At 45.8% G+C, this 20,416-nt stretch overlaps 2 protein-coding genes across 2 annotated transcripts; one reads left to right on the top strand and one right to left on the bottom strand.

Annotated features, from left to right (window-relative positions):
- Positions 1-4,247: 4,247 nt before the first annotated feature.
- On the bottom strand, positions 4,248-8,636 carry LOC123424871 (E3 ubiquitin-protein ligase AIRP2-like). The gene is made up of 5 exons (XM_045108563.1): positions 8,246-8,636; positions 6,615-6,765; positions 6,450-6,516; positions 6,124-6,358; positions 4,248-4,871 (listed from the first exon to the last, which is right to left on the bottom strand). The coding sequence occupies exons 1-5, from the start codon at positions 8,308-8,310 to the stop codon at positions 4,661-4,663; spliced, it is 729 nt and encodes a 242-aa protein (XP_044964498.1). The 5' UTR covers positions 8,311-8,636; the 3' UTR covers positions 4,248-4,660.
- Positions 8,637-12,231: 3,595 nt separating this feature from the next.
- Positions 12,232-17,101, top strand: LOC123424870 (angio-associated migratory cell protein-like). Its single transcript, XM_045108562.1, has 12 exons — positions 12,232-12,435; positions 13,148-13,309; positions 13,397-13,450; positions 13,984-14,028; positions 14,150-14,269; positions 14,696-14,844; positions 14,960-15,107; positions 15,542-15,625; positions 15,730-15,845; positions 16,263-16,321; positions 16,427-16,517; positions 16,608-17,101. Exons 2-12 carry the CDS (start codon positions 13,210-13,212, stop codon positions 16,833-16,835), a joined length of 1,194 nt encoding a protein of 397 aa, XP_044964497.1. The 5' UTR covers positions 12,232-12,435; positions 13,148-13,209; the 3' UTR covers positions 16,836-17,101.
- The last annotated feature ends 3,315 nt before the right edge of the window (positions 17,102-20,416 follow it).

The following is a 20,416-nucleotide window of genomic DNA, read 5'->3' as shown; positions in this document are numbered from 1 at the left end:
AAAATATAGCCATGCTCCCCGACAACGGCCCCAGAACAAGATCTTGATAACCCACAAGTGTAGGGGATCGCAAAAATCTTCGCGGGTAGTATTTCACCCTAATTTATTGATTTGACACAAGGGGAGCTCACGGTGTAAGTGGGACTCTCCGCGGGAAGCCCGCGTCCGCCCCACATCCACCGCATCGTATAAGTGGAAGGTCCGCATTTGCCACATATATTTAGACGGGATAAGTGGGTTTCGCGGGTATCCCGCATATTACTGAAAGTAAACGTCGCTTCTGCTAGTAACTGATGCATAGCATGTAACTGAACCAAAGAAAGAAAGCTCGACCAACACTCCTAGCTACATGTATCTATTGTACCTTGTCCAGGTACTTGGGATGCTTGGGGAGGCTCGCGACATGGCCGGATTGGGGCGTCCTCCTACACTTGCTTCCGCTTCACAGACTTGGCATGCAATCTAGCTGGCAAGGCTTCCCTGACGACGACATAGAGGTGGAGCAGGAGCAGCTCCTTTACCACATGCCTGCACCCGTGCTCCTCATACGCGATCGCACCGAGCATTTTTTTCTCATGTCTTCTCTCTCTAGTTCTTTGAGCTGGTTGGGGGTAGGGGAGACGATCCGCTACGTTAGATAAACACAACTCAATGAATGGGTAGAAGACGAGCTGCGACGACCAATAGTTCAGACGAGATTCATTCAGAAGTTATAAACTTTGGAAATTATTACCCTTTTTAATGGATTTTAGTTTGTCAGGTCGACGACATAGACGTTGTAGCATCCATGGCAGAGTTCAGATGGCCATGACGAAGATGGACGACGACATTGAGATGGCGTCCATGACGGAGCTGGGTGGCCATGTCGGAGCTAGACGACGACGCCCACGGTGGCGCTAAGGTGGAGGTGGCCATGGCGGAACTACACGACGGCGTATCCTAGTCCCTGATGCATCGTCACGTCATGCATGATTAAAGGAAGTGAGACGGGCGTGGGCTTGATGTGGGCGTCGCGGGACAAACCCACATATCCCATTTATCTAGTCGTTTTATTCGTGAGTGTCCACGAACATAGGTTATGTGGGCTTTTAAGTGGGCACCGCGAGCAGCCCGCATCCACTTATAGCCTGAAGGGGAGCCAAAGAATATTTATCGGCCTTAGCAGTTGAGTTGTCAATTCAACCACACCTGAGATATCCCTCTGCAGCAAATATTTAGTAGCGCGACAAGTAATGGTAGTCAAAATAACAGTGATAGCAGTAATTTTATAGCGGTTGTGACAATAACAACAGCAGTAATAACTTAGCGAGATTCAGTATATGTAAAGCGTAGGCACATGGATCAGCGATGGATAGATATGGATGACATTCATCATGTAACAGTTACACACTAGAGCGACATAGAACTAGCTCCAATTCATTAATATAATGAAGGCATGTATTCCATATGTAGTCATACGTGCTTGCGATAATAACTTGCATGACATCTTTTGCCCTACCCTCTCGTGGGAGCGGGGTCCTAATGGAAACTGGGGGATATTAAGGCCTCCTTTTAATAGAGAACCGGAATAAAGCATTAACACATAGTGAATACATGAACTCTCAAACTACGGCAATCAATGTAAAGAATCTCAATTATTGTCACCTTGGGGTATGCGGATCAAGACATGTAATAGGTGCATACAACTTGCAAGATAGGATCTAAACACTTTCATATTCATAGAAAATATAATAGGTTCAGATCTGAAATCATGACACTTGGACCCTAGTGACAAGCATTAAGCATAGCAAAGTTGTAGCAACATCAATATCAGAACATAATTGATACTAGGGATCAAGCTCTATCAACTTAACTCGATTACATGATTAATATCATCCAATCTCATCATCGTTCAACAAGCCTACAAAGGAATTACTCATGCCCGGTGGTGAGCATCATGGCTTTGTTGACGGAGAAGGGTTGGTGATGATGACGACGATGAATCCCCATCTCCGGAGCCCCAAACGGACTCCAGATCAGCCCTCCCGAGGAAGAAGGGGAGGTGACGGCGGCCCCATCTCATAAAACACGATAAAAACTTCTCTCTGATCTTTTTCCTCCTAAGATGTGAATTTATAGGACCAGAATTAGGGTTGGGGGAGCCACTGGCCCCCACAAGCTAACAAAGCGTGTCCTATTGTCTTGTGGACCATAGACAGCCCCCCTCCGATGGTTCTTTGGTCCATAATTCATTATATATTCCAGAAATAATTCATAAAATGTTTCGTCCGATTCCGAGAACTTTTATTTCTGTACAAAAATTACATCATGGTAGTTCTTCTGAAAACAACATTAGTCTTGGGTTATTTTCATTCAAATCATACAAATTAGAGTCCAAAACAAGAACAACAGTGTTTGGAAAAGTAGATATGTTTGAGACATATCATTGGCCAAGCGCGAGCATCTCCAATAGAAGATGCAAATTTATAGATGTAAAAATAGAAGATGTAAAATTTACATCTTTAAAAAGTGTTCTTTACATCGTCAAAAAAGGCCAACTCCAAGAGATGATGCAAAACAAAGACGTAAAAGTGCAACTCCAACAGGTGATGCGAAATGGAGATGTAAGTTTTAGAAACTTCAAGTACTAGTTCATTTCAAATATCATTCAAAGATACCAACTTCAACTACTACTTCATTTCGATCATAATTAAACATAGTTCTAATTAAAACTTAATTACACATAATTTAAAGGAATACTACTAGTTCATACTAATACATCCATGGAACTACTACTTCAATGACTACTACTAGTTCAAACGCCTATTACTCGAAGATGAACTACCCCTTGTCGGAACTCTTGAACTTGTCCTAGAACTCGACCTTGCTCAGGTCGTCGCACTCCTCATACTTCTCCTTCAAGTCGCTCAGTCCTCCTCCAAGGACTCGATGGGGATCACCGTCGAGGGATCAGCCTCATCCTCTTTCTTCTTCTGCTCAACATCTCGCTTCAAGAAGAACTCCTTCTCGGCCTTAACATACTCTGAATGCTCCCGTGTGAACCTCGCCATCGCTGTCTGGTCACTATCGCCGGGACTAACGACAATGGTGGGCCTCTTCTTCGTCTTGATCTCCACCATACGAATGTCCCCCCACACGAGCATCTCTGCATCCACCCAGGTATCAATCTACGGGAAGTTGGGCTCCTTCTTTGGCCTCCCAGTACACCACACACCGCCACGTCATAGGCACGCGCGGCCATGTCGACGGTGGAGTAAGTGCCGAGGCAAAAGCGGTGACCAACGTCGGTGAACTTCACCCCGAAATTGCTGAAGGGCTTCGCCCTCACGCCGAAGAAGCTGATCTTCCTCTTCGGTGTCTTCCTCGACGACATGGCGACGACGGAACGGGGCGGGGCGGCGTTGCGAACGACGGTGCGGGGCTATAGGAAGGGTTGTGGGTGATGATGCGGGGCTACACGCGGGGCTACAGAGGCGACAGGGCGGTGGATTCGAGCGGCGGTGTGGCGACAACAGTGGATTCGAGCGGTGGCAATGCGAGGAACCGACGGCGGGGGTGCCGGAAGGGGCGAATCTGGCGTGGGGCATCGTCAGCAGGGTGCGGCGGGCTTGCGAGCGGGCGACGGCGATGCAGCAGGGCAGAGGAAGGAATAATAGGGGTCGAGGAAGAAAATGGAACGACTGTTGGCGGTCGGTTGAGTTTTTTGCATCTCGAGTGTGTGGAGATGCAAATTTGCGAAACGGGAGGTTGTAGTTTACATCTTCGAAAGGCGGAGATGTTTTTTTTCATCTATACATTAGCTTTTTTTCATCTGTACATTAGCTGTTGGAGAGACGTTTTTGGGACTCAAAGATATAAAAATTAGATATTTTTGCATCTACATCTTTTATTGAAGATGCTCTGAACAGATGGCGCTGGATGATTTCCGTCGGAAAGCAGTTTGGGGCTCGGCCCTCGCGTGTAAAACATGACGAGAAATGAAGCCATGAAGGACGGGCCGTGGAATGAATGAGACATCCACCTCGGGCTACTGTACCAAATCTGACACTCCAGCGACCTTTTGCTGCTCGACTGATTCCATTCATTCACCACGAAAGCGAAGCATCACAACTTCATGCCTACCCAAACCACGTACTGATATGCAATGAATACAGCTTGGCTCCGTCTATCGCGCTGAAAAACCTCCCAGGCTCAAATCGAATGAACTTCCGTGCCAAATTCATGCAGACAGGATCCAAGTAGAAACATCAAACAGAACATCTTCTTCCAGAATGGCATTCCTCCAAATAAGCATCGGCGAAATGCCTAGAACCAATGATCCATTACTTACATCCCCGCAAAAGAAAAAGAAAAAAAAAAAAAAAAAAAAGATTCATTCCTTACATGCCCAAGGCGTCAGACACCCCTAACACATCACACAGGCCGTGTGGATACAACTGACAATAATTTACATAGATATATTAACTTACATTACATAACATACGGAGCCTCCCCGGCGAGCTGCTCGGAGCGTTCATAAGCTCGCAGCAACCGGCACCCGGGGCTCCACAAATGTCTACAGCACTAGCACTAGCAGCACCCAACTGATGAACAACCGGCAATGTCTACAGCACTAGCAGCACCCCACTGATGAACAATCGGTGTAGCACAGAGCACAAGGTCACTTTACGTGGGAATCGTATACCTCAAAAACAGATTCAGGGATCACTGTGGGCAACTTATCTATGTACATGAAGAGACGCCTCAGGTTCTCTCTTCGGACCGTCGCCATGTCGACTATGTCCCTGTTATCCGTGTATATCCAGAGGTCGGCGGAGTTGACCCTCTTGAGGCTGTCGCGGCAGAATGGACAGGACTGGGATCTTGATCTCCTGCAGGGAGGCCACGCTTAGAGCAATAGATGGGTCTATTTAAAGAAACTGAAAGGATAATGTAGAAAGTGAAAGTAATTGTCAGACTCACGCCAATAGACAAACTTTGTGTGAGGGCCATTGACATGTTAAGAACAAAATACAATTAAGTGCATTTCTTTTTAAAGTTTATACATATTTCGATTGAATGAATGCTCAAGCTACTACTGTCTTAACATAGCAAAAGAGGTGTAACTAATCCTGAATAAATTTTTCATTATTTCAGAAATGATCTCATAGCAAATCTCATCATTTTGCACGCCACTTGAATTCCTCAAGGACTGGTGTTGCTTCGGACTCCGGAAAAGAAAATCTAAATCCAAATGCAAGCAGGGTATGACAGGACACAATCTAAGCAAACCAGGTAAGAGCTGTATCCAGTATCCTTTGGACTGGGATAAGAGAAATCTATCTTAGATGGACTTGGTCTCCTATATTTTCTGACTCATTATCCAACCTTTGGCTGTCCCGAGCTTTACCCAAACCAGCATGCCTTTTCTCCAATGAGGTTAAATTAATCATGCAATACAAATCTGCAAGATTCATTCCTGAACTTCTTCTTGCAAGGGGATGAACATAAAAGATCAGGAACGCCAATTTCTGTACAAAGTTGATTTACATTGTCTCAGAAAGATCCCATGTTCAATTAGTTCCAGTTTCTACTTTATATACCAAATTAATCATACAGGGCAGTAATTAGAAGGAGCATGAAAGCCAGCTCAAAGCAAATATCTATTCCTTCTAAACAAGGCAAATATACAATGAGGTGACTTTAAATAGGGTTGGGTTCCATTACAATTAGATGACCACCTAGCCTCCTATGAAGACCAAAGAGCAAACTTATAAAAGACGAGCTAGTAGCATGATAACACCATAGTCAAGCTTACGACGGCAGTTTGCATGCTAAAATATTCGTTAGCCCTTGGTATCATGTTTTAGGATCAATATTCCATGAATATAAATGATTTCAAGCAAGCACAGAAGGGCCCAATTATTTCCTAGTAGGTAGTCAGGTGACCATGCTGATGGTTGTTTTTCAGTTTGATTGTAAAATTACAAGTTGACAATGCAACCAGCTTACATATGAATCCTGAGGACCTATTAATTCATCTTGACCATGCAAAAGTATTTTATTGTCACAAGGACAAAAGTCAAATGTTCTGTGATAATGAATTTTGCTCGACAATACAGAGAGAAGAGAGAAGATAGGTACCAGTCACGATAGCATTTAATGCACATAGCATGGCTACAAGTTGGAAGGACAACTTTGTTGTTTATTTCCATACATATGCCACACTCTTCCTCTATATTATCATCAATCTCTGAGATCACCCTTTTGTGATCCTCCTCTCGTCTTCTATACCTCTCTATACAAATCGCTTTTTGTTTCCTGTCCTCCAGCTCATTAATTCCTTCATGCAATTGCGCCAGAGAAGGGTAAATTACAGCTGGCAAAATAAAGAAAACAAATACCTAATGAACAAACCAGTTAAAGAAAATGAATGCGTGAAACAGTTGCACAAAACAGTTACACTATACCATAGAATTCCCTGATGCTCGCTTTCCTTTCATGAGTGGACATGGTGGTTGTCCCATCAGCATAAACCTGCAGATTTAAGAATATAATAATGTAAATCATGGCTGCAATCCAACAACAAAAAGAATAGCAGAAAGGAACCTGGATAGGATACTAGTGTTATCAACCTTGTAAATGAGAATTCTCAACAGCCCAAGAGCACCAGCAAGGTTGCAGTCTGTCCACTGCACAAGAAAAAGGAAAAGGTGTGCAGCTGGACAGTATGACATCCTCATCTGAAGACAGGCACCATCATATTCCCTTCGAAATTCAGAAGCACTGCAGTTTTTACCAAACAAAATACTGAGCAATGTGTTCTTGATGCAGAAGAGAATAGATCAACTAAAATGAGGTCCCAGTTTACACAAAATTTCCCTAGTCCATTCATGACGTTCCGTGGTCTTACAGATAAGGCAAGGCTATATGCTGTAATCTTAATCATAATCCACACAAGAAACCAGGATAATCATGATATCCCTACAACTATGAAACAAGACCACTCCAGAACTTCATTGGCCAGCTTTATCAGAGAATAGCAAGCCAGAATAGAATGTATCCGAATTAAGGAAGCAAACGTGTTGTTAATGGCCAGCAATGACATAAAGCCATAGAATATTCCTGTGGTTAACCGTGTTAACACATGTGTGTGTACCAGGAAGGCTATAAAAAAAATGGCGCTGCTCCTGTCGGTTTCCTCAAATAAACTTCCTGGCATGCTGCTCTCCATAGTCCATATAGCAAAATAATAATTGTTCAAGACTTACATTCTAAAATCATTTCAGTGCCATCATATGAGGTGTCAAAACATGGTTGAAGTTAGAAGAGAACTGGCTAAGGATATGATTCCATACCTGGGCTGTAACTACAATTAGCAGTCCCTACACTCAATATTCAGAAAATCATTGGAGGTCAATCTTTTTAAGATTACAACTAAATTCTGAAAACTACGCGTTGTATACAGGTGCCTGAGTAAGGCAATAGTAGCCTCTTTAACCAGTTGGAGGTCCAGAGGAATCGAAAGCATTCTTCCTGACCAGGTTTTAAAGCTTGAGGGAACCTATAATAGTGAATTCATCCAGAGCAACTGATGCCCATGTGGATAGTAAACAAAGCATGATGCGTAGCTAGTTGGCAAAATGATATTGTGGACAACTTCCATGAAAAAAAATCCATGCGATAATGATGAAGAAGCCACCACCACATTGTCACTCGAGAAGAATTGCATCGTACACCAACAAGAGATATTTCATGACGAGAGCTCAGAAAGTGCTGTTCCTGTATTCTACAAGTGCTTCAAGGCCAATGATGACGGCTTCGGTCAGAAGGCAGTACATTGGTCAGACACGTGTCAATGAAAGAAGCTGCGCTGCCAGTCCTTGATAGCTCACCGCAATCTAAGTATAGTTAACTTTTTATATGCCATCAACCAAAACTGGAGCAGCAAATCTGGAGTGTCAATCCTCAATACGGGAAGCATACACTGATTAGCAGAAAAATTAAGCAACCAAGGTGTGTACGGCAGACGATATAATCTGTAAACAAGACGGAGACCGCAACGGATTAATCGCTGCGTGCCATCACATTTGCGCGGGCATGGCAGCAGCACGAGCAGAACAGGCCACCCCACTCCGGACCTGGATCGACAAGAGAGGCTTCTGGTACCAGCGCAACACCCCCACCCAGCTCAAATCAGAGGTCAATCAAACAACAGCAGCAAGCTGCACACGGGGAGCAGGAGGGAGGGAAGCGATGAGCTCACATCGAGTTGGCGTGCTGGATGTCGGCCTCGAGCAGCTTGAGCGAGTCCCTGAACGACCTGCCCATGGGTAGGAGGAGGAGCGGCACCAGTGCTACTACTCCAGCGCGGCGCCGCCGCGACCATCCAAAAAATCCCCAACCCCTCCGGCGCCAAGCCACCAACCGCTATCCCCTTCCGCTCCGCGCCACCAATCCGGCACCCAAACCCTAGTAGCCGCTCGATCCGCTGGGTCGCTCCCCCGAGGTCTCGGTCCAGCTCCGGCGGCGGGTGAGCTCGGCGAGCGGCGGTGGGGAGTGCGGCGGGGAGGCCGGGCGGGTTTAAAGCTCACGCGGTCGCGCCCCCCGTCGCTTTCGGCGCCCCCGGGTGCCTTGCGTGCACGGGAGGGAGGCGGGGTGCGGCGACGGTGGTGGCACGCTGACGGGTGGGGGCAAGGGCCGGGCCGGCCTGGCCTGTCAGGGGGCGTGGGTACGTGGGGGCGGGGACGGCCGGGGACGCGGGCTCGGCCAGGAGGGTTGACACGTACGTACGTCTCTGGAAGGTGCGGGTGCCCCGGCTGAAGTTGCACAGCCCGTGACACAGCGGGGGCACACGTACAGCGGCACCGAGCCGTCAGTGTTTTTGGTCGACTGGTTGTGTTTCGTTTGGTGCCGGTGAAGAAGAGACGGGTCAGAGATTTATATTAAGGCCTTGTTCGGTTAATCCCTATAAAAAGGGGATTGAGAAGGATTGGAAGGGATTTAGTTGGAATTTGATTTAGTTGGGATTGAGAAGGATTGGAAGGTGTGGGTAACACTACAAATACTACTAGTAGCTAGCCATCCGCCTACTCAATGCAACTTGCTGTCACAACAAATCGTGGTAGGATAAAAAAAGCTCTTCCGTCTTGTTCGGTTGTAACCGAGGACCGAACCGAATTTCCGGTTCTAAAATAATTCGGTTTCTTAAATGTGAAGGAACCGGTCGGTCTGTGTTTTCTAAAAAACCAAAATTCTTATTAACCTGTAGAACCGAACCGATCGGTTCGGTTAGACCGAATGCCCAGTCCTACTTACGAGTGTTTAATTAACCTGTCAGATGGGGTGTGAGTGACGAGCCACGCTGCGTGCTTGTGCTTAAACATCGCGGCAGATTGTGGTATTTGTTGGGACCTGGAGCTTGTGAGCTCGAGCTCACAATGAGTAAGAGAAAAAAAAAATCAACGAACCCATACATTTCAGAAAAAATGGTAAAAAGATTTTTAAAAAATGTTGGGTTGGCATGGATGGACACTATGATCTGTCTATGGTATTTAGAAAGATGCTCTAAAGGTATCTTCGAGGGTGTCTGTTGGGTTAGCATGGATCGAGACTAAGATTTATCACTTCGTATGACGAAAAGGTATCTCTAGGCTCACTCGGTAATACAATATCACAAGAAGCTTGCAAGCAATGTGACTAAGGAGTTAGTCACATGATCTTGTATTACAAAACAAGTAAAGAGACTTGCGAGTAACGAGATTGAACTAGGTATAGAGATATCGACAATCGAATCTCGGGCAAGTAACATACCGATGGACAAAGGAGATTGCATATGGGATTGTCTGAATCCTTGACATCGTGGTTCGACATAAAGATCTTCGTATAATACGTAGGAAACAATATGGACATCCAGGTCCCGCTATTGGTTATTGACCGAAGAGGCGCGTCAGTCATATCTACATCATTCTCGAACCCGTAGGGTCCGCACGCTTAACGTTCGGTGATGAGATAATATTCTTGAGTTATGTATGTTGATAACCGAAGTTTGTTTAGAGTCCCGGATGAGATCTCAGACGATAAGAGTAGCTTTGAAATGATCTTGAGGTAAAGATTGATATATGGAAAGTATAGTTTGGTCACTGGAAAGAATTCGGGCGTCACCGATAGTGTATCGGGGGTGACGGAAGGGTTCCACGTGTCCACCGAAAGGGGCCCACCTGCCTCAGGAGACCACATGGGCTAAGAGGGATGCTCACCAGCCCCTAGTGGGTTGTGCGCCCCTCCCACCTAGGCCCATGCGGCCAAGGGCTGGTGGGAGCAAACCCTAGGGGTGGCGCCACCCTAACTTGGGTGGCAAGCCACCTCCTAGGACGCCGCCCTCCTCCTGGGGGCATCCCTAGGGCCGGTCATCTCCACTCCTCCCCCTATATATATGAGAGGAGAGGGAGGGCAGCCGTACCACAAGCCACGACGCAACCCTTCTCTCTCCCTATCTCTCTCTCTCTCTCGTATGTCTCCTCTTCCGTTGCATCGTGACAACGCTTGGTAAAGCCCTGTCGAGATTGCACCACCACACCGTCACCACATCATCGTGTTGTTGGAGAACTCAACTACTACTTCACCTACGCTCGCTGGATTGAGGTGGTGAAGGCATCATCGAGTTGTACGTGCGCTGTACGCGAAGGTGTTGTCCGTTCGGCGCTATATCGGGACGGATCGTGATTGGATCACGAAGACGTTCAACTACATCAACCATGTTTCTTAACGCTTCCGCTTAGTGATCTATAAGGGTATGTAGATGCATCCCCCCTCTTGTAGTTGTTCATCTCCATAGATAGATCTTGGATGTTCGTAGGAAATTTTGTGTTTCTCATGCAATGTTCCCCAACAAAAAATGATGTAGAAAAACGCGGCACCCCTCCCCCTCGTGGCACCCCACATCGGCGACCTTGTGACACCAGAGCCGCCGGCGAGCGCTGCATCGCACCTCCAAAGAGACATCGACGACGGCTACATCACAACTCCAAAGTGTCGCCGACAAACCGCTGCATGGCAGCACCGGGTGTTGCTCCAGGGCAACACTGCTCGCGACGGAAACCTTCAATGCAACACCAATGACACTCCAAAAAAACTTCATTGCAGCTTTGACGAAGGTTCATTGACGCCCGGGTGAAACTTCATTGAGGCCCCGACAAAGTTGTCAGAATCATGACTCAAGTCTTAGAATCTTACGACTTTACGATCCAAACTAGCCCCTCCGATTCTATGATTTTGCTCATAGAATTTGAGTCTCTATGATCATTGTAGTTTATGATTCTATGATTCACGATCCTACCAACGGAGCTTCGATCCGATTCAGAATGTCGATTTTGACTACTTTGCGGTCCCGCCGAAGCTTCGTTGCAGCATCGCCCGCAGCTCTGCCACCGACCGTGGCAACAATCGTAGCTCTCTCTTGTTGCAACGCAGTTTCGTCGTCCCCGCATAGCAACATCACGTGCTGCAAGGCAAGTCTGCCGCCGGTCATGGCAGCAACTCGTAGCCCCTCTTGCTCCAACGCAACTCCGTCGTCGGCATGACAACAACCTTGTCGCACATTGCCTCCTGCAATGCAGCTCCACCGTCGGCTATGGCAACAACCTCGTCGTGCGTCGCCTGCTGCAACACAGCTCTGCCATCGGCCATGACAACAACCAGGACGTCCTCCAACCTCAGCCTATAGCAGCATGAGGTGAGCGACGAATGGATTGCAATAGAGCGCCGTCCCTTGGGAAGCCGGCTTGCAATGGTGATGGCGGTTTGCAGCAGCGGTGCAACGACGTGAGGCAATTGCGGCGGGAGCTTGCAGTGGTGTGTGGTGCAATGTTCTCAAAGAAGAAGAAAGAGAGGAAAAAGAACGAGCGGTCCAACTTCTAAAGGAAGAGACAAGGGAAAGAAAAGGCTAATGGATGAGCGAGCAAACTGGGACACGTAACGGGCGTTGGATACGGCTTACGCATGTGAATAATCAACTGATTGTTTTTAAGTATTTTTCTTAATAAAAGGACTACCAATATCTAAGATTTATTGGATAACCGCGTATTTTCTTAAAGTGAATGAACAAAAAAGTGGAACCTGGAACATTTTCCCTTTTTTGAGAATCGAACATGGGAACATCATCAGTGACCTCGTAAGTTGATGGGCCGGCCCATCCTGACGTAAGCGCTGATGATGCTGTGCGGTACTATATACGGCCTTTAGCCGCGCTCCCGCACCCGACCGAGCGCAGACCGCCCGCCGCCGCCGCCGACGTCGAGGGTCCGACCCGCTGCTCCTCCTCTTCCGCCTTACTACAGACTCCTCTCCCCGCTGCCACTCGTCCAGCCACCGGTGAGCCTTGGACACGGCTCGTTCCACGTCACCGGTGGTTCTTCCCGACGGTGGAGCACCGGTGGTCCTGCCAGGCGACGCACGGTGAGTCTTCCGCCTCTCCCGCCCACCCCCTTGCCCCCGGGGCGGCGGCCTAGGGCTGGGTTTGGAGCTCGCCGCCGCCCCGTGCCCCTGCTGGCCGCTGTCGAGTGCTCCTCTGCTGGCCGCCGCCGCCGCCCCCTAGGCCTTCTCCCGCGTCCTCGATCTGTCCGCTCGTGCTGCTACTCGTAGCCGGCCCCTGTTCTTCTTTCCTGCTGTTCGGCGCCGGCAGCACACGGCGTGCGCGCTGCTGCTTGCTTGGTTACTCCTAACGTGCATCACTGAATTTGGTTGCTGCCACATAACTGCGCGGGGCGGTGGCGGAGAGCAGCAAGGGGCGCTTGCAGGGAGCAGCAGGCGGCGGCGACGGAGAAAGCGGCTAGCTGACTGTACATTAAAAGGGAAAGCGAGTTCATCGCTAACATTGGTGAATTTCGCGTGAGTACTGCTCTGTCCAGTCAAACAGGACACGAATGGCACAATAGTCATATGTCCTCTTTGGGCAGATATCATCAAAATACAATTGGAATCATCGTTTTTAAAGCAAAAAATGCAAAACATCCAATTCCCAAGTAGGGAGTCAATTACAAAGTAACCAATGGCAAATTATCAAAGTCCAAAGTAAAGAGTGGCAAAAGAATCGAATTCCCCAAAGAATTGATACCGCCATGCTAATGAATTTGTTTGTTCACGGGTTCAGTCTCTCCTGTTCTGTCAGGTAACACTCTGCTCTCCGACTGTGCTCGCGACAACCAAGCCCCCACGGCATCACCGGCGGCCATGAGTATCTCAGGTGAGGTCCCCGAAGAAGGCTCTGACGGCGAGGAGGTCTTCATTGACGAGCAGGACATCATCCAGGAGATACATCTTGATGAGGAAGGTCAGTACTTCTCCTCACCTACCTGGCGGGCAATCTCCCCCATTTTGCTTGCTCCATGCTTATTGGCTTATTGCTACCATTTTTCAGATCTCCCTGACCAAGACGATGCCGACGATGATGACGAAGAAGACCAAGAGATGGGTATGTAGCTGATAGTCTACTGTTGAACTTGCCAGGCCTGGTTATATTCAGGGCATACTAGCCCAATTGATAGTGTTCACTCATGGGAAATCATGTTGATCCTCCACAAAACAATGATATTAATTTGGACTATTTCCCTGCTGCTTTTCGTCTACAAAATTACACACTACACGAAACTTGATCCACCGTAGGATCTTCTTCAGGATTAGTATTATCATACTGTTTACAAGGTTAATGTTTTACGTTTGCATTTGTTCATACTGGAGAGCGATGATCTTACTGGAATAAGATACCGTCTTTTAGTAGTGATGAAGGGATGTCTTTTACACTGAATCTTCTTGTAAGTGAGCTCAGTCATGGCTCTTCTTCCAGGGGTGCCTTGTATTTTCATTTTGATAAACCTTGGTGCTATGCTACTAGTTATTTGCTTGTTCACTTCACATGCAGTTTACTACGAATAATCTGAAATACTTACACTGTGAGATTAGAATGCGCTAGTAATTCAACTTTTATTTTATTCATTGTTGTTTCAGATGAGGTTGAAGATCACTCAACTTATGCATTTCATGGGCATACAGGCAAGACACCATCGAGCAAAGGAACCATGCATCTGCAGGACTTAATTACATTCACCATGCAGAGTACCTTTGCACCGAAAAACAATTTTGGTAATAATTGGCTTTCATGTCTTGTATACAGATGAGGTCTTTGCTGCTGCATGCAGTCCTGCAGATGCATCACTTGTTGTTTCGGGAGGTAAAGATGACAGAGGGTTTCTTTGGAGGATTGGGGCAGCACAGGATGTTCAGGAGCTGACTGGTATGGTTAGCTCATCTTCCGTAGTCCAATGAGATTTCTGTACTTGATTTTTGTATATGCAAATGTTTCTCCATCTTTCTCTATGCTTCATCACCTATCACTATTTGTTCTTAAATATGCCTGTTTCTATTTCTGATATCTATAACTACAAAAGTATATTTGATACTCCCTCTGTCCTAAAATTCTTGTCTTAAATTTATCTAGATATTAATGTATCTAGTCACGTTTTAGTATTTACATACACTCATTTCTAAACAAATCTAAGACAATAATTTTGGGGCGGAGGGAGTATGTTTTAGGAAGATTTTTTCATCGTTTTTTGGACAAAGCTTTATCTTATTGTTTTATTTGCATCGATATGTCCTTAGTGTGCCGATGTATAACTGGAATTGTGTGCCAAGCTTACAATACCGGTTGCCAATACAGGACATGGAGACACGGTGTGCACTGTGGCTTTCAGTTCAGATGGGAATTTGGTGGCTTGTGGTAGTATGGATGGACAGATAAATGTATGGAATACAGCTACACGGACGCTTCAGGGAACCCTTGAGGGTTCGTCTGGATCGGGCTTTGAGGTGAGATGATGCTGGTCTCTTTCATCCGTTTGGCTGAAGATATTTCCATAACCGTTTCCATTGAGGTACTCAATGATTAGTTACACGGTGTAACTATACGTCTTTGGTTTTGTAGTGGCTGAAATGGCATCCACGGGGTCACTTGATAATTGCAGGATCAGAAGACTGTAATATATGGATGTGGAATGCTGACCACAATGCCTTTCTGAATACATTTGCTGGTCACAGTAGCACGGTGACATGTGGTGATTTTACCCCTGATGGTACTGAGCAATTTTCTCTAGTGTTATTTATATTATGCATAACGTTGTTAAGCCGGCTCTGAATAAGGTATAATATATACCACCCCAGTCTGGACTTTATTGTGTCCTGTTCTTTTCGGAATGGCTCAGCATGAAAACCTTCCATTGTTTGTGACCATCTGTTTTAAGTTATCAAGTATCAACACAGAGCTCCTTCATATCAGTTCCGATTTCAGAGAAACATATGGATTGTGGTGTATTTAACATTTCTGCCTCTAACTTGTATTCTAAGCTAATTTCAGTGGAACTAGAAGTGTGATAAAAAAAGGGCAAATAACAGAATGATTTGTATGATACTTTAACATTTTAGTTCCTTTTCACCCGCGTAACTTGGGAGTTCAGATCTTTGATGTACTATATCCACTTTTAGCTAATTCACATGTTTCATTATGAAGGTAAGCTTATATGTAGTGGATCAGATGATGCAACACTTAGGATATGGGACCCCAGAAGCGCACAATGCAGACATGTTGTTCGGGGTAAATAATTTTCTTTGTTGTAATTATCATATATTCATATGGTTGTTTCTGTATATTCTCTGTCAACCCTGAACTTTAATATCTGATCCTTTTCCTCAATCTAGGCCATGGCTATCATACTCAAGGATTGACATGTTTAGCTATTACTCCGGACTCCCAGTCAATTGTTAGTGGCTCGGAGGATAATTCTGTGCACATTGTGAGCATAAACTCAGGCCAGGTGGGTGCATTTTATGGTTCAAGTGTTTCCCTCTCTTTCCATGTTCTTTCTCTGTTCAAATAAAAAGGTTGATAAATCCCTTTAGTGCAAGTTGGCTTACTTGATGCAATTTGTGGTTCTGACTATTGTTTTGTTTTGCATGGTACTCCCTCTGTCCCAAAATAAGTGTCGTGGAACTAAAACCACGACACTTATTTTGGGGCGAAGGGAGTAGGTTATATAAGAATATTTTGATTATTGATTAGTGATGATTACCTTATTTTGGTTGTAGCAATTTCTGTAGGTTTTTTTGTTTCTAAGATATACTCCTGGGTTCTGTTTTCTTAGGAAAGTTACTTGTAGTCTGCTGGTACTTCTTGAACTTTTAGAAATATGTGCCGGTGGATCTTTGTGTAACCAGTGTAGCTTGTCCTGCAGGTTGTTGGTTCATTAGTTGGCCACACCAATTCCATCGAGTGCATTGGCATCTCATCGAGGTACTGTTTGGTGATCCGTTCTTGGATCGTTGGAGTCAATATGGTAAATCAGTTGCACAATGCACATTGCCTTGCTAAACTAGCTGGTGCCCCTATTATATGCAGGTACAACTGGGTGGCTACAGGGAGCATTGATAGAACTCTCATTATCTGGGACCTTGCTCGCCAAGCAATTCGGTCTACTTGCGAGCATGATGTGAGCGTAGAAATCAATCTACATCTTTTGCTTGTATAGTATTTCTGTGTCGCTGTGAACTTACCGTCGTTGGTGGTGTTTGACAAGCAGGAAGGTGTGACATGCCTGGCGTGGCTGGGCTCGTCGAGGTATGTGGCGTCAGGATGCATCGACGGCATGGTGCGCATCTGGGACAGCCTCTCCGGTGACTTGGCCCGCACCTTCAGCGGGCACAGGGACGTCGTGCAGTCGCTGGCCGTCTCTGCTGACGGCAACTCCATAGTCTCGGTCTCCACGGATAAATCTGCCCGTGTCTTCGACATCTCTATGTTCAAGTGAGAAAAATCATAGCAGCAACAACATGGTTGATTTGGTTGGTCATTCTGGCCAGTCAAAAGTGGGGGTTTGCTCAGCTTGTATGGTCAGGAATTATACTTACAGGCTTGCAGCCATCATGGGGCACTGAAAACTTTGGTTGGTACTGTACTTGTCCTTGACATGTGGTCAATGGTGCAAGTGGTACAAGAGTCACAAGACCCTCCTAAGTTGAGGGTAGTCGGTCGTGTACAAGCACTTTATTTGCCTAACGTTGGGATTTTGCTTGACATTCTGCTGCATTTCCTCCTTACTGCTGCTACCGATGGAAGGAAGCAACGTGTGCTTGTTCCTACTGCTGAAGAGGCAATGGGCTTGCGCGCATGCTTTGTGATGCATAAGTTGTTAATTCTCCATAGTGGCAGCATCACCAGACCGGAACTCAACGCCAAAATTTTCCTGAAAATAACCGCAACAGTTTATAGATGCGTCTTCAGATGTTTGCAGAAATTTTCCTGAAGCTCGTTTCAGTCGAAACCATAAACAAAAGATTATTGATTGATTCCCGAAGCTTGGTGCCAAGGAAGCATAAGTTCCCCAACAACACACCCCTCTCAGAAAAATTATGGGAGCATCTACCCAACAAAAATCGCGTATTGGGAAAGTTGGCAAAAAAATAAGGAGCTCTAGCAGCTTCTCTATTTTCATTTTTTTTATGATAAAAGAGGCATCTCCCCTGTATAGAAGGCATTTTTTCTTAGGCTGGCCATAGTGAGGGTATCATAGCTAGTAACATAGTCTTGCGACTAGCAAAGATAGTGATGTGGCAAGTAATTAAAGAAGAGAGAGAGGATTAGAGTAACATAGGTAGATACTGTAACATGTTAAATGCTATGCTACTATGTGTCATGCATGTCAATAAATGAGATCACCTATAATACTAGTTTATGTTACTATACACTATGAATGTAGTATCATACAATAGTAACATATGCATGATACTACTATATATTACTCTTCACTATGAGCAGCCTTATAATCCAATTCACAGTAGCGGGATTAAAGGGAGTACAATTGATTTCTTTATATTAAAATTGTTACTGGTTGCTAAAATTGATGCTCGAGACAGAATTATTTCACTATAGAAGGGCCAGGGTCTCATACATACATAAGTAGAAGAGCTTCCACCGGCATACTCGGATCACGTGATATGAAAAGGAAACTAATGTCACAGTTTCATTACAAGCGCTTGAAGAAATAGCAAAAGGAGAATAAAACGTGAAGATTCAATGCAAGCATTCATCTCCTCCCCTCTTGCAGAGCGATCACCGAAGACTCACCAGACACAGAGCCAATGCTTGTATTCGACAGAGTGCACGCCATTTTGTACGAATCGAGCCCTTCGTTCTGCATCATCACTATCATGTTGTAACCCACATAGGTTGGAGATAGGCCAGGAGTTGACTGGCCACGGTCTAGGTATCGCACGACCGTTCACATGTTAGGCCTTGCACTTGGTGATGGGTAGGAGCACAATAATCAGCATGAGGGCGGCTTCCTCTATGCTGAAATTGCCCATGAGCCGTGGATCTACCACATCGAGAATTGATCCATTGCGGTGACGTTCAAGCACTATTCCATCCTGCAGCCGATTGGCCTACACCCACAAGCCACCTCTAGGAGAAACACGCCAAATGCAAACACATCGGTCAATGGCGTTGTCTTCCCGATGCGTATAAGTTCAGGTGCAAGGTATCCCATGGTGGCCACCACACGTGTTGTTTTACCAACTGTGCCATGGTCGTATAAGATATAACCTCGCTAGACCAAAATCATCCAGCCATCCGTTCATCCGACCGTCGATTTGTTCCCACTCCTCATGAAGATACAACAAACTTGACGCAACACCTCTGATGATCTTATACCTCTCAAGCCAATTTGAAGTTGGCTTATTTTTATCATACAAGTACTTGTCAAGACTATAATTTTCCATGTACTCATAAACTAAGAGAAGTTCACCCTTTCAACGACAGTAGCGTAGTAACCATGCGAGATTACGGTGATGGGAACGACCAATGCTCACCACCTCTCCCTTAGGGCATCTCCAAGGCGGTCCAAACCACTTTTGTCATCCATCGGAGACCTGTATATGTCGCTTAGCAGTTAGGACGTGCAGATTCCAATAAAGTGGAGACAAACATGGGGAGCTTTGCGGAGATTCATACAAGCATTTTGATCAATCACATGCATGTTTCTCTCTTCTCTCTCTCCTCTCAACCGCACATGCATGATCCCCCTCTTCTCTTTTTCCACCCAACTGGACACCACAACACAAATAGCCCACTACATGCATGATCCATACCTAATTAGCATTGGATGACTCCGTCCCACATCATATCCGCGGACCACGCTTGGACACAAAAACGGACATATATCAAAGAAATTTGCGGGCGAGCCTCGAAGATGTCCTTAGTCCTTGTTTAGAATCATGTGACACCCTCTTCACGCAACCTCCAAATTGAACACAAAAAGCAATCCTCTATACACCCTTCCAAATCTTCCTACTCCAAGTAAATTCCCACCCAAAAATTGGACGAATCAATGTCAAATTGGCTCGTCCGGCTTAGACGATGGAATCCTATGGTCGGTCTGAGTCAATGGAAGGAAACTCCTGAGGACGTCTATGGTCCGAGTTCATTGAAGGAAGGAGGACCTCGAATGCCAATGTAGCTGGTCGTGACAATGCCCCCTCCTTAAGTAGCATTGACAACTCACTTTAAAAAAAGTGGCATAGATATATTCATGTCCAAGAAAGTATTTGTAAATTGAATACCACCTTGAAAAAAGTAGTAGTGAAATAAATCAATTGAAATCATTATTAAATTGAAAACTAACAAAGTAGATTAATGTATTAAGGAGGATGCTTCAAAATAATGTTTTGTTGAAGTCTTGAACAACTTCCCCGCCAAAAAATGGCTTGAACAAATGAAAAATTATATCTAGAAAAAACACAGTCAAGGCGCACACGCTCACAAATACATCCATACACCATCTTTATGAACACACACACACATCTTACTCTTATGAACACACTCAAAATATTGAGCCGACGGTGTCTTAAACTAGACGATGTCACATGTGCCTCGCTATCAACAAGAAAGTTATCTCCCACTCTAAGAATATTCCGCATTTATTAGACACCAAAGTGTCAAAGACGAGGTTTGATCCCTGGACATTGAGAGGCTCTCGCCCCCGCGTCATCCTCCTTGGCGACAAGGGGGAACCCTTAGTGCCACCGCCTCCCCCCCTCTCCCTCTCGCCTAGCTGCCACTGGAGGAGCCCGTCGGCAAAGCTCGCGTCGGATCCTCGGATAGTAGCGACTGGGCGCTTCGCGGGCGTGCAACTCATGTGCGATGTCAGATCTGGCTGCTTTGTCGCCGGCCGACAGGTACTACTCTGGTTCATTGGGTCTGGCCGTGACGGTGCAAAATACCGTCAGAGTAGGGGTCCAAGCATAGATGGAAGTCACAAATCGGATCTGACATGAGGATTTTACCTAGCTTCGGGCCTCGGAGAGTAATACTTACATCCTGCTTGTTCTTGTT

The sequence above is a fragment of the Hordeum vulgare genome, chromosome 2H (assembly GCF_904849725.1).
Source record: "Hordeum vulgare subsp. vulgare chromosome 2H, MorexV3_pseudomolecules_assembly, whole genome shotgun sequence".
Lineage (NCBI taxonomy): Eukaryota > Viridiplantae > Streptophyta > Magnoliopsida > Poales > Poaceae > Hordeum > Hordeum vulgare.
This window is presented reverse-complemented; position numbering and strand designations above follow the sequence as displayed.